The following is a 15,075-nucleotide window of genomic DNA, read 5'->3' as shown; positions in this document are numbered from 1 at the left end:
AGTGGGGGTTTGTCTTGACTCTTGATCAGTGATTAAACTTGTGGGTATGGAAGGTGGGTCCCAAATTTAGCTTTAGAATCAAACTATTGGAACTGATTCCCAATGGGGTTAAGATGAGTGTGTGTGTGGGGATCAGTTCCATTGGTTTTTGATGTCACCTGTGACATGGATGGGACCCAATTGATAATGGCTAATGGGTGGGACCCACAGTGGAAGCAAAGTCTCGGAGGCTTTTTTGTCTTTACATTGAGCTTTGGTTTTTGGTTTTAACCTAACCTTCACTTTTGGGCACTGCCACTTTCTGCAGATTTTTGGTTTCTCATCAGAACTTAGAAAAGAAAACAAAGCCCATGCTTATGGGTTTCTTGTTTATTTGGTAGTCCTGGGGATCTTGTTTGCTCTGTATCCCCATCATGAAGTGATTTTAGTTTCTCATCATGAAGTGATTCAAAAATCTTCTTGACATGCCACGACTACAAAGAGACCAATCAGATTATCATAGTTTTTTTGGTTGTACTATAATTTTTGGTTGTCTCTCTCAATTTTCTTATAGGGGATGTTGTCATGTTGATACAAAAGAGATGCTTGAATTTATGTTATGTATAAAAACTTATTTACAATTTCTCAATTGATGTTTGCTGTGTTGATTAAATTGATATAAGCTATCAAATTGGCCTATAACAACAATTAAATTGAATCATACGTCCAATAGTCTTGAAGGTTAACTAATTTATACCTTTATATGTTTTTATCGGAGTTATTTATGATTCAACTCGCACTTGTAACTATCAAATTATAATAATAAAATAATCGAATTGTTTATTAATCTATATAATTACATATTTGAGTTTAATTAGAAAATTTAATTGCAATATTTAAAGAAGTGTATTTAAATTCTGCCGTTATGTTTTAAACTTATTTTTTAGATAGTTACAATATGCTGCTAATTCCGTAACTTGAACTTTTTTGCCCTTAGACTCTCAAGTATTTTGTGTATAGAGAAATGCCAATTCAATTATAAAGCCCTTGCCATTATGTTTTAAACTTGAAAAGGTGTTCATACTTCAAAATAGAATGGTGTCATGAAACTTTATAGGGTAGATTTATGATACCTTTGCTTGGTGCAAAAATTACTTTTTGGGAAAAAAAATTAGACCATTGAGTCAAATGAAATCCTATCAATTTATTAATAATGTGATAATTTGGAAATGTCCCATTAAATAGTTTCAACCTTGAATTCATATATTAAAGAAAGAAATGTATGAGACTGAACACGAAATTAAAATAGGCCAAATAAATTAAAACCCATTTCCATTACTGGTGCAGTAAATATGAACTCTTTAAGAAATGATGGCCATCACTGGTGTAATAAACTTTCATGGTTATATAGCATGTAAATCACTAAATTGTGGGCAATATGCCAGTTTTACTCTCTCCTATAATAGTATAATAGGTATTTATTGGGTTATTTTTTCACTAACACTCACTGGTGGTGTGTGAAAGATGAATTCTAAAAGAAACCATGGAAATCACCAATTAGCAACTACAATTAGCTCTTGGCTTTCTCAACAAAAAAAAAAAAAAAAATCATTTAGCTCTTGGCATATCCTTTCATATTCGTGGTGTATTCATTGACCAATCACAAATTTTCAAAGCCAACTATTGGCCTCTTTTGTGCCGTGAAAATTTTATCCACGTACACATGGGCCCAAAATCCGGAAATATTAAATATCAGTATGGGCTTTTTATAGCCTCAGTGAATATTTTTGTTCAAATCACCATAACACTTTTTTTCAAAAGAATTTATTTTATTTTAAAAGTACGTATTATATACAATTATAAAAGTAGAGATTTGTTGGATGTCTTATAAATAATCATAATACTTAGATTCCAGACAATGCTGGAAAATACAAAAAAGAGATCAAATTTGGACACTCATAGCAGCTAGGTGGTAACCACATCTATTAGTATATAGTTATATACTTCACTGTAATTTGCCAACCTCCACTGAGTAATCATCATAACACAATTTTTGTGCATATAGCTAGTCATTAGTCACAAAAAATTGCAGGCCTTTACCATTAAAAATGGAGTCATCAGCACGTATTATAATAATATAGGAACAAAACACAGTACATGTCAACACATTCACCAAGTCCCAACCTTAACAAGAAATAGTATCACTATCTATTACTTAAGTTTTTCCTCAGTTTGTGACATACAAATAAATTATTGATTAAGCAAGAGACTCGTCATTGAAAAAGGATAGGATTTCATTAGTAACTTGTTCAGCTTTCTCCTGCTGGATATAATGGTGCCCATCAATGATGACCACTTTAAGGTTAGGCACAAGGGTTTTAAATTCCTCTCCCTCTACATAATCCTTGGTCCCAAATGAATGAAATCCCACATCCTTGTCCCCAACTATAAATTTTGTTGGAACTGTGATTTTGGCTCCCTGCCATGGTCCAAGAAGCTCCCAGTTCCTACATATATTTATGGCATCACAATTTAGCAACACAAGCAAAATATCTTAGCCATAAGATTGATATACAATGGTGTATTTTTATTTTGTTAATAAATGACTTCAGATAGAATAGAATGATAAAAAAGAATACATATGACTCACTGTGACTAATTAGTAATTAGTTAAGGATTCATAACTGACTCCAAAATTTTAGTACTAAGACTTGGTTGTTGTTGTTTTTATGTGATTTGAACCTAAGATTGAATGTGAACTTACAAGTCCATGACACGGTAGTAGTTTAAGGCCCCAGTGAAACCTGATTTTTGGAACTTGTTAGCACAAAGTTGAAGCTCTTCCTCAAAAATCCATGGAGGTAAAGAAGATGGGGTTTCAAGAAAATCTATGATCTCAACACCAGGAGGAGCCGCTAGATGTTCTGGACCATTGACCAATAAAAATTTCTTCAACACTGTTAAACAGTCATATGTAGAAAATGATTTTTCCGCTCTTCCTAGCTCCTGCAATATTGTAAAAGCCAACAATTTTACATGATACTTTATATTGTACCGGTCACCCCAAAAGCTTAAATTAATAGTAAAGACAGAATTTAATCATGTAACTATTATTCTAACATCGCTAACAGAATTGATATATATTTTTTCGTACATAACGAAAAATAGTTCTTGGCATTTTTTACCTGAAATTGAGAAATGTAGAATCCTTCTCCAAATTTTTTGGACATGAACTCAGTAGGTTTGAATTCGATTGAGCGTGGCCGGTATGGGACCCCTAAGTTAACAAGTGCTTTGACTCTATCTGGTCTGAAGAGGCAAAGGTCCCAAGCAATTTTTGCACCCCAGTCATGCCCCACCACAAATGCCTGTTCAAGAATACATTTTTTAAATGCAAAATGTAAATATTTCTAACACCAGTGAAGAAATTGAATGTATGTAAGAATAAAATAGTAAAGAATGTATGTATGCAAAATGTAAATAGCTTTCATGTTCTCAATACAAAATGGGGTACAATTTATGTTTTTAAGTATTCCAACTCTTTGTTTTGGTAGAGCATCGTTTTAGGCTTTTAGCCAAGGCAGGCAGGAGTTAGGAAATAAAGTTATTATGGCCTAACAAAACTTGGCCACACAATTAATTATTTTCATGATACCCTTCTAACTATATCAAAATTTACTCCATTTCACTTGAAATTGAGAGGATCCTCGTTCGATTAGGCATTGGACTTATGGCCCTGTGACATCTGTCCCCCTTTTTAAGGATATAGTTTCAAGTTAAATAACATTATTTACACTTCAGGGGAAAAAAAAAACTACCAAAATTTGTACAATTTTCTGTATTGAATTCAATATGTGCATCAAAATGCCAAGGACATTTTGGCAATGTTAGGGACAGTACCTTTTCTTCTCCAAGCTGGTCCAAAAGGCCAATTAAGTCCCCAACAAGATGGAAAGCTGTGTATGAGGCTGGGTCCAGGGGACAATCTGAGTCACCATAGCCTCTCATGTCTGGTGCAACCACATGGTAACCATGTTCAGCCAAGTGGTTTATCTGGTAAGTCCATGAAGACCACAGCTCAGGAAAGCCATGAATAAGGAGAACAAGAGGGCCTTGCCCTTTCTCTGCTATGTGCATCCAAATTCCATTAGTTTGCAGCCTTTGATGCTTAATGTCACTCATGGTTTCTTCCTCTTTTGTTTTTCCACTAGTTTCATTTGATTGTTTAAATTCTTATCTCATTACTGTGGCAGATGAATTTTCAATATTGGTGACTTAGACTTAGTTCATTGGAATAGTCAATCACGTCTGTCTTTTTTTATAAGTAATTGGTTAGATTCAGTTAGCAACTTGTCACGTCATGTACCTAAATATATTTTGTGGGGTTGGGATAAATTCTTTAAATTAAGCAGTTAATAGCTCAGAAAAATAAAATCTCTTATACTAAACTGAAAGTTATTCAATTTCTATTAACAAAGTTGTACTACTTACTGACCAGGTTATTTTTGTTTGACTGGCCTACCTTTTGTCCATTCAATAAAGCTTAAGCTGTGGAAAATAAAGTGAAATTTGTCATCTACTCAGTTTTTTTTTTTAGCATATACAAGCACATGAATTCAATGAGTCTCCATAGTGAAATTTGCTTCATTATTTCTTCAACTATATATTGCATTGAGAAGCCTACTATTCAAATTCCAAGAGTGAAACCAAGATAAAGTGAGTTTAACTATAATGAAGTTGATTCTAGTTTGGCTTAGACCTCTAGATTCAACAGCAAAGAATGAGTTTTTTTTTTTTAACATATACTAAGGACATGAATTCAAAAAGTCTCCATAGTGAAATTTGCTTCATTATTTCTTCAACAATATTGCATTGAGAAGCCTACTATTCAAATTCCAATAGTGAAACCAAGATAAAGTTGTGTTTAACTATGATGAAGATGATTCTAGTTTGGCTTAGACCTCTAGATTCAAAAGCAAAGAATGAGTTGTATTTTTAACATATACTAAGGACATGAATTCAAAGAGTTTCCATGGTGAAATTTGCTTCATTATTTCTTCAACTATATATTGCATTGAGAAGCCTATTATTCAAATTCCAAGAGTGAAACCAAGATAAAGTATGTTTAACTATAATGAAGTTTATTCTAGTTTGGCTTAGACCTTTAGATTCAACATTAAAGAATGAGTTGTTTTTTTAACATATACTAAGGACATGAATTGAAAGAGTTTCCATGGTGAAATTTGCTTCGTTATTTTCTTCAACAATATTGCATTGAAAAGCCTACTATTCAAATTTCAAAAGTGAAACCAAGATAAAGTTCAGTTTAACAATAATGAAGTTGATTCTAGTTTGGCTTAGACCTCTAGATTCAACAGCAAAGAATGAGTTGTATTTTTAACCTATACTAAGGACATGAATTCGAAGAGTTTCCACGGTGAAATTTGCTTCATTATTTTCTTCAACAATATTGCATTGAAAAGCCTACTATTCAAATTCTGAGATTCCAATAGTGAAACCAAGATAAAGTTGTGTTTAGCTATAATGAAGATGATTCTAGTTTGGCTTACTAGACCTCTAGTTTCAACAGCAAAGAATGAGTTGTATTTATCATTCATTGCAAAGAGAAGTGGTCCATGTTTAGCAGTACAGACAACACGATGCCTAGAGATTGTCATTATTAATTGCACCGATTATATCATGATCAGTTGGATAGTTGATACAGACTGTTTAGATGATCATGAATTCATTCATGGTATATAGAAACCATTCTGTTCAGGACTATTGGTAACAAACCTTCAATGCCCTTAAATCCAAATCATTTAAACACCCATCAATCAATGGCATGTGATAGGCTCATAGGCTATATAGATTTTAAGACATTTTTGCTAGGTCCCTTTTTTGGCACATTTTCAAATGTTTGAGAAATGGTCCTTAACAACATTTTGTTGCATGAGTATTAATTGACAATTATTCGGAAAGCACTTTTTGTCTAATAATGAGGTCCAATAGTAATTTGGGCACAGGTAACCAAACTTCAAAAGTATAAATGGAGGCTCCCTTTTTTGTAAAAGAATTCAATTCACTTCATTTGCTGCTAAAGGGTGGAGGTGAAGGTGAAGGTTTAATTATTTAAGCACTTTTTTTAAATTTTATTTTAATACAGTAGATAATAGGAAAGGAAAAGGTGGAGTTCATATCACATATATGAGACACCAAATGATGCCATTAGTTATCATTGGTTTATTCAAGCGTTTAAAAAAAAATTATAATTCAATGGTTAAGAGATAGGGGATTTGATTATAAGATGTCTCAGTTGAAAAATACTAAGAGGTGACAACCAATTAAATTCTAAGGCTCTTGACTTGAACCTCATTAGCAACTACATTTAGCTCTTGGCTTTCTCAAAAGAAAAACATTTAGCTCTTGGCATATCCTTTCAATTTAATGATATATATTCTCCTTTTGGCTTCTCACGCATAATTTATCATATTCATGGTGTATTCATTGATCAATCACAAATTTCCAAAGCCGACTATTGGCTTCTTTTGGGCCATGAAAATTCAATCCACGTACACTGTACACATGGGCCCAAAATCCAGAAATATTAAATACCAGCATGGGCTTTTTATAGCCTCAGTGAATATTTTTGTTCAAATCACCATAACACTTTTAAAAAAAAAATTATTTTATTTTAAAAGTACGTTCTATATACAACTAGTTTATAACCTTACGTATATGTATGGATATACTTAAATACCAGTATGGACTTTTTATAGCCTCAGTGAATTTTTTGTTCAAATCACCATAACACTTAAAAAAAAATTTATTTTATTTTAAAAGTACGTATTATATACAACTAGCTTATAATCCTATGCATATGCATAGATACACTTAAAGATATGCAATAAGATACATAATATAATTGAAATACTATTGATAGTCATTTTTATATTTTGTCAACTCTTTAAAATTTTTTGTAAAAATATTATTAGGTATAAAATGTAAATTGTACTTTTTTTTTTTATATATATTATTGTGAAGCACCTTTTTTTTTATTTTTTATTTTTTTTACGATTCATTTATTCTAAACTATTTGGTTTTTGTACTTAGTGTTCGTTTGGCAAAGATTATTTTTGCCAGTTTATTTTACTATTCAGCTTATTTTTGCTACTATTTGTGGGTTCCATTGCATTTTTTGGTATTATTAATGAATTTCACTGTACTCTTTCAGTTAACTTTTACCTCTATTTATAATACTTTCAGCAAAATGTTTTCAATTTCTACAAAATAAGCGAATTCCAAACAAACATTTAATAACTCACTTAGATGAATACTTATAATGTGGTCCGACATTTGATTCTAAAATTAAGAAATAAAACTCTTTGAGAATAAATAATTTAGGACACATGGCGCAAAATTGGAACTCTAATTTGGAATTATAATTTGAGTTTCTTTCAGTTTCACCTATTATTATATACTAGTATGTAGCCCCGTGCATATGCACGAATATAATTAAAAACGGTTACAATTATACAGTTCAAAATATACATGTTTTTTAGAAGATGTTCAAATATGCAATATATATATTTGTGTGTGTGTGTAATATATACTCCTTCTGTCCTAATTTGTTTGTCTTCTATTCCATTTTGGGATGTCTAAAATATTATCCTATTTCTAAAAATAAGAGTCATTAATTTACTAATATTCCTCTTATACCCTCACTTTATTTTCAAAACTATTTGAAAAGAAAACTAACAAATATTTAAAAAAATCTATCTAATTGGGACACATTTTTAGTTGCCTCATTAAAAATAACTCTTTTATAAAAGAGCTAATAAATTTATTTAAGGATAGTTTTGTAAACTTATAAATTTTTATAAGGCAAACAAAACAATAAATGATGTTCTCATAAAAAGTTTGACTTTTCAAATAGGACAAATAAATTGGAACAGAGGGAGTATATGATTTAGAATTTAATTAGTTTTAGACTTTTCAATTTTTGCAACCAATAATTCACTTGCTATGAAATTAAAAAATTTAGATGGACACATGCTGGAAAAGTAAAATCCAATTGAAATCAAATTTAGAATCCAATTGGATTTGGACTCTTCGATTTTTACACTCAATAATTCATTTGACACAAAATTAAAAATGAAATGAGACACATGACGCAAAATTGAGAATCTAATTAAATTTAACATGTGTCCTTAGGACATTTATTAATGAACCATTTAAGGAAAATTTTAATACCACTTTCGTGAAAAATATAAAAAAGCTATTAAAAAAAATTCAGTTACTTTAAAGACCTTTTAGCCAAAAAAAAGGTTTTCAGATCTTTCAATAAGGCCATCTGACATTCTAAAAGATCATTATGGTCACATGCCAGGACTATGTTTCTTTACAACATCGTAACAAGAGATATCCCAACACACAAAGCATAAAACCGTTATGGCTACATGCTATAAAAATGCGGTTTAATCCGCAGCCAAGCAACAAAAATTACCTGGATTGTTACAGCATCTCTGCAGAGTTGGAATTCTACAACCAAGCACCATGAGTACAGAATTTCAATTGCAAAGGAAACAGCTGCTGCTATTGAGCAGTAAAGGAAGCTCAACTGCACACTACCGCCACCAATTAATTTATGGAACATATTTTCAGTTGGCGCCGAGAATCCTTGGTGTCTTTTCCAGAAACACATAAAAAGCATATTGCATCTTCTTAATCCATACACTTCAAGTCACATATTGGAGACAGACCAAAGATATGCTTCTGTTTCTGTAGCTCGTTTCTAATTCATCCTTTTGAACAATCCTTTCTCAAATCTTACAAGAGGTAAAACAACAAAAATTAATCACTTCTGATTGCTAAACACACTTTTCAAAATAATTTTTTTGCTTCGTTAGTACATAAGTATCTTCCTGTGGTCAATGATCTCTCTCTCTCTCTCTCTCTCTCTCTCTCACACACACAAGTTCACTATAATGGGAAATTATCAAATGATTGGAATCGCCACATCATGGCACACAGGAAGATGCTAAGGCAAGATCCATAGCTTATTGAGAAAAATAAAGAAACATCTAACTAAAGGATGATGGAAATGAACTAACCAGTACTACGGTCAACTCCATCCCAATGTCTTCCTGGTTTTATACCATATCTATTTGGAGCAGCATCTAATCTTCATTTTAACCAGCTGTGATCAGGAATGTCCTGAGGAACAACAAACCTTGATTCCTTCATTTTCTGATTATCCCCTAGGTTTGGGAGAACTAGTTCAGGGCGCTTTTTCTGCACTATGTCAAAGAGATATGTCAAATTAGTATTAAATTCTTTGATTTCAACGAATAAAAATAAGCAAGTCAATTACTTGCCTTCACCAAATGTTCCATGGGATCACCATCTCTTATTCTCTACCTCAGCATTTTGTCAAGTTCAGGATCATCTCTGCAAACAGAGAACACATATGTTATTTATTTTTATTTTTTGATAAGTAGAGAACGCAGATGCTATTTATTACAAGGCACTAGGTGTACACATAGTAAGATTGGAAAATTAAGGTATTATGCTGTCTCTGCCAAACAGAAGATGGGTAGCTTTGTAGTGAAGCACAGTTAATGTATTTGTTGCTTGGTGGTTGTAAAGGAAGTAAATTCTCAGTGACAACAAGGAATAGCTCTGTTGCTACTATTATGGACACCACTAGTACTAATACATACAATCTAAAAGGTCTACCCAAAGAGGACTCTATGTCTTTGTTTGTGAAATTGGCATTTAAGGTAAGATAAGAAAATCAATATCCAAATCTCTTAAATTGGAAGAGAATTTGTCAAAAAAATGTAAAGGAGTTCCATTGGCAGTGAGTACTTTAGCTGACCTACTTTATTCAAAAGTTGATGAACATGACTGGATATCTATTAGAGATAACAAGATATGGCATTTAAAACAAAAGGAAGGTGACATCTTACCCGCGTTGAAGCTTAGTTACAACCAATTTCCATTTCACTTGAAGCAATGTTTTGCATATTGTTTTGTTTTCCCAAAGGATTTTCAATTCGATAATGATTTGTTGATTCGATTTTGGTTGGCACATGGAATTCTTCAATTCCCTGCCAATGAAAGTCAAGAGTTGGAAGATGTTGGTGACTTGTGTATCAAGAGTTGTTGTCGAGATCGTTCTTTCAAGATGTTGAACAAAAAGATATCTCGCATTATATCTTTAAAATGCATGATCTTGTCCATGAGCTTGCACTCTCGATTGCCAAAGGTGAGTGTTCGGTAGTGACCGAGAAGTCTACCCTTGCTGTAGAAGTTTGTGATCTGTCAATTTTGGAGAATGGGCAAGAAATTACAACACAATAAGAGAAGTTGAGCAAAGTTCAAAACAGAGAAACCCACGTCCTTACTTGAAGCATGCATCTAAAGATTTAAGTACTTGCGGATGCTTGATTTAAGAAATTCATCCTTTGAGGTGTTGCCAAATTCTATTGGAACTTTGAAACATTTGAGATATCTCGACCTATACGAAAATCGCAAAATCAAGCAACTTCCAGATTCTATTTGCATGCTGCACAGTTTGCAAACTTTACAGCTTAGAGGTTGCAGCAATCTTTCTTGAACGGTTACCCAAAGGTATAAGGGACATAATCAGCCTCAGGTTTTTGGGTGTTACAATAAAGCATACCTGCTTGTCAGAGAAGGTAGTATCAAACACCCAACTGCCCTAATGAACCTGGTAATTACGGATTGTGAAGAGCTTAGTTTGACGGATAACGAAGAGAATCAAGATCTACAACAGTTCTGATTATAGTCTCCAAGCCAAACCATAAGGCACTAGACTAGTTTGGAATATGGCATGCTTTGGCTTTCCCATGAGAATATACTATGAAATAAGCTTTGACACAACAAGGTAAGAATAATCATAAAACTATGCTCTTATAAAAAATAAAAAATAAAAATCATAAAACTATGCTATATATAAGGAACCCAAACTAATATCTTCATCATTCCACTCTAATTTTATTTCCATAACAAAAACTCTATTTGGCGTGTTTGTTTTCACAAGATGACATATAAAGTAGTGAAAAACCCCTTCAGTTGAGACACAAGTTGAACTAGCTTGGAGATCATTTTGGAATTTACTAGAGTATTACCCCATATCTGTTTCAATTATCATTTTCGAATTTTTGAACCATGGTCTGTTTCAATAACTAATAAGTGGCCTCTATCACCACAATCAAACCATTTATTAATTAAAATTGAAATTAATCTAGTAGCCAGAACCAATAATGCATTTAAAAGAAAAACCAACCTCTGTTCGAAGTGTTACCATTCTCATTTGTAAAACCCTAATACCCAAACAACCTTCACAAATCACAAATACATCTGTAACCCAATTACAACAGAGTAATAATTTAAAACAGAGACCACATACTTGGTAAGTGTTTGGAATAGGGCCTACCCAAACAATCTTCAAGGAGCCTTTCTTTTTTCTCACAATAATCAGAAACCCTGCTTCATTTCCCTAGAGTCAAGAATGCAAGTTTCACATCATGTAATCACTTATAAATGAATAAGGAGGTGAATGAAAGCTTCCAAGGATATCAAATCTTGATGTTTCATGCTATTGATCAAGTAGGAAAAAGAATAAGAAAACATTGAATGATTACTATTTTAGAAGTCCAAGCATAACAACTAAAAACAAAAGGCAATATGTGAAGTGCCTTACTGAAAGAATGTTAAAGGAATTTCCAAGTTTCAAGTTATATTCTCTGTCTGCATCATCACAAAAAAATTTGAGGACTTATTGTCTTATTCCCTGAAGCCTTCCGACAGTATTTAGATAAAGAATAGCAAACTCCGAAATCTAAAACACAACTAACAGCAAAATTACTTGACAATGAAAGAATCCAAAATCCACAAATAGCAACTGTTCAAAACTGCAAAATCAGCCGGCCACTCTTTCTAGAAAAAAAATATAACAGCAACAGAGATTGATGAATGAGAATTTAGATTTACATCAAAAACAGGATCCTTTAAATGTAGACAACAAGCACTACACTGTTACAACACGTAAGTTTGAAGGGTATTATTCACCAATGAGGAATTGGGGGCAAGAGAGGGTAGAAATCATCTATGTTTAACAAAGAATGATATAGGTTGAATGTATAACCTAACTATTTTTTACAAATTTAGGAGAAAAGGAAAGCTCTGCATATGAGGCTAGTAATAGTAACAAGGGGATTGCAGGTATGCCAAATCCATCAAAGATCAGAATATTAGTTGAGGTAGAAAGAAGATAATCTCTAATATTAACTACTAAGTAAGGAAAATCTACTAGTATCAATGGTCTTTGATTGATATTCAGTTGACCTATCACAAACACCCAAATTTCCACATGAGCATCACCAACTGTAAACAAACTATTCTGTCATTTCATAAATAAATAAAATTAATTCCATGTTTGCTATGTTGCATCAACTGAAGCTCAAGATAATTATCCCAAAATTAACAACACTAGTGCTCAACATATTTTCAAGGCAAGATAAAAAGAAAAAAAAAATTGGTTTAGAAAAAAACAACCTAGCACCAATACAAGAAAAGAAATATCACCATATAAAAGAAAAACTTGAAACAAATATACCCAGTCGGTCCTTAATCATTATCAATATGTCAATATGATTACAGTACAAAGTAAAACAATAAACTAACTCCATTATAGAGATGGCTTTATCTATTGGGAGGGAGGGAGGCATGAAGAAATTCTTGAGTGTTCTTATCCACTTGATTAGATGACAGCATGTCAACTACTATGCTTGCAGTGGTTGCATCTGCTGAAAATCCCTTGTCAACCATTATTTGGAGATATTTCGTCGCCTTTGATGTCTCATTATGTTGCAGTAACCCTTGGATAATTTTGTTATATGTGTGATCGTTGGGAGAGCAACCATTCCCATCCATTTTCTCAAGCAACTCACATGCTTCATCTATTAGTCCCTCTTGGCATAGCCCCTTATCATAATATTGTAAGTTGGAACATCAGGTTGCAATCCTTTGGTAGGGAGAGTTCTCTTGCAGTTGTAAGCTTCCTGACATTACAAAAACCATCAATCAAGATGTTGTAATAAATCAAAGTATTATGCTTCAGCCTTTTGTCTTGTATCACTTGAAACAATGCCATTGCCTCAGCTATTTGTTTATTCTTAAGAAGGCCATCTAACAAGTTGGCATAGGTCTTGGGATTTTGATGTTGGCCAAAAGCTTGCATGTTATGGAATAGCTCAAGTGCAGCTTGGGGTCTCTTTACTTGGCAAAAGCCACCTATAAGAGTGTTGTAAGTCACAACATTAGGAATCATTCCTTTGTTGGACATTTCATGAAAGAGACGCATTGCCTCGTCAATTTTTTTACCTTTGCAATATCCATTTATCAATATGTTATAGCTAATCACATCAAGTGAACAACCCCTCTCAACCATCGTATTAAATCCTTTGATAGCATCATCCTTTGATAGCATCATCCATTTTGTTTTGCAAACAGTAACCATCAATCAAAGAGTTATAAGTGACGGAGTTAGGCTCAATGCCTCTTAGAATCATTTCAGTAAAAATTTCTTTCGCCTCTGTCAACATCCCTTCCTTGCAAAGTGTGTCCACCAAAATGCTAAAGGTGTACATATCTGGAATGATCTTCCTTTGCGTCATCTCATTCAACAAAGTAGCAGCCTCCCTCCACCGGCCAAAATTGCATGGTCCTTGAATTAAGCAACTGTAAGTGACAACGGTCATCTCATTCAACAAAGTAGCAGCCTCCCTCCACCGGCCAAAATTGCATAGTCCTTGAATTAAGCAACTGTAAGTGACAACGGTTGGCTGAATGCCTTCATTGATCATTTCAGATAAAAGGTTCAAAGCCTCAGTTACCAATTTGTCCTTACATAAACCGTCAATGATTGTGTTATAGAGCACCACATTAGGTTCAAAATTCCCTTTTTCTACGGTCCTTAGCAACCTAATAGCTGCACTAGTCTCCCCAATCTTACACAGACAGTTTACTATTGTCCCAACAGTAATCACATCAGGTTGATACCCTTTGTTCTCCATTTCTTCTACCAACCTCACAGCTCCAGATACATTACCTTGAAGACAGAGACCTTTAAGAAGAGTGTTTAGAGTAGATTGGGTAGGCTGATAACCAAGTTTCAAAATTGTTGCTAAGACAGAGAACCCAAAACTGACCCGGTTCAAATGGCAGTAGCAATTAATCAAAACATTGAGAGTACAAACATCGGGAGTAATTCCAAAGGATCCCATATCTCTAATTAGAGTAATGACTACGGGGTAATGCTTCATTCTTGCAATGGAACCAAACATGCGATTAAAATCGACAATGGAAGGCAAAGGGTGCATGTGAAGCATTTTATCAAACAGGCTTAAGGCATGATCAAGATTCATAAAGGTTCCACATTTGCAGTGATCTCTCACGGATTTCAACAACTGATTCGGATTCTGATTAGGGATTTTTGCATTTTCTCTTCTACTGCTAATATTATTAGTAGAATAAGTAAAAGCATGAAATGGAAGGCTTCCTTTAATAATCAAATGACTGTATATAAAAACAAGAGAGGATGTTGATTTACCCATTTCCTCGAGAAGAAGAAGAAGCAAAGCTAGTTTGGTGTTCACAATGACTGACTCAGGCAGCTACCAATTCGGGTCTGCTTTGGTTTCGGCTGAGCTCCGGAACTTGAAAAAGGAGAAATCGTGGTGATGGAGTTGGCAAATCAGAGAGCGAAACTGGAAAAAATCCCCTTGGTTTTTGGTTTTAACCTAACCTTCACTTTTGGGCACTGCCACTTTCTGCAGATTTTTGGTTTCTCATCAGAACTTAGAAAAGAAAACAAAGCCCATGCTTGTGGGTTTCTTGTTTATTTGGCAGTACTGGGGATCTTGTTTGCTCTGTATCCCCATCATGAAGTGATTTTGGTTTCTCATCAAGAAGTGATTCAAAAATCTTCTTGACATGCCATGACTACAAAGAGACCAATCAGATTATCATAGTTTTTTTGGTTGTACTATAATTTTTGGCACTTTT

At 33.4% G+C, this 15,075-nt stretch overlaps 2 protein-coding genes across 2 annotated transcripts; both read right to left on the bottom strand.

Annotated features, from left to right (window-relative positions):
* Positions 1–2,081: 2,081 nt before the first annotated feature.
* On the bottom strand, positions 2,082–4,508 carry LOC112032217 (uncharacterized). The gene is made up of 4 exons (XM_024064988.2): positions 3,880–4,508; positions 3,165–3,347; positions 2,744–2,985; positions 2,082–2,486 (listed from the first exon to the last, which is right to left on the bottom strand). Exons 1-4 carry the CDS (start codon positions 4,159–4,161, stop codon positions 2,237–2,239), a joined length of 957 nt encoding a protein of 318 aa, XP_023920756.1. The 5' UTR covers positions 4,162–4,508; the 3' UTR covers positions 2,082–2,236.
* Positions 4,509–8,260: 3,752 nt separating this feature from the next.
* On the bottom strand, positions 8,261–15,075 carry LOC112032202 (pentatricopeptide repeat-containing protein At3g22470, mitochondrial). Its single transcript, XM_065760201.1, is given in 8 exon segments — positions 8,261–8,807; positions 9,093–9,273; positions 9,357–9,429; positions 9,951–10,302; positions 10,389–11,506; positions 11,711–13,001; positions 13,003–13,501; positions 13,503–15,075. Coding segments are annotated over 3 exon segments (1,911 nt in total). The 5' UTR covers positions 14,625–15,075; the 3' UTR covers positions 8,261–8,807; positions 9,093–9,273; positions 9,357–9,429; positions 9,951–10,302; positions 10,389–11,506; positions 11,711–12,711.

This window comes from Quercus suber, unplaced genomic scaffold, assembly GCF_002906115.3.
Source record: "Quercus suber isolate HL8 unplaced genomic scaffold, Cork oak 2.0 scaffold_357, whole genome shotgun sequence".
NCBI lineage: Eukaryota > Viridiplantae > Streptophyta > Magnoliopsida > Fagales > Fagaceae > Quercus > Quercus suber.
The sequence above is the reverse complement of the archived record's forward strand: the minus strand, read 5'-3'. Positions and strand labels throughout refer to the sequence as shown.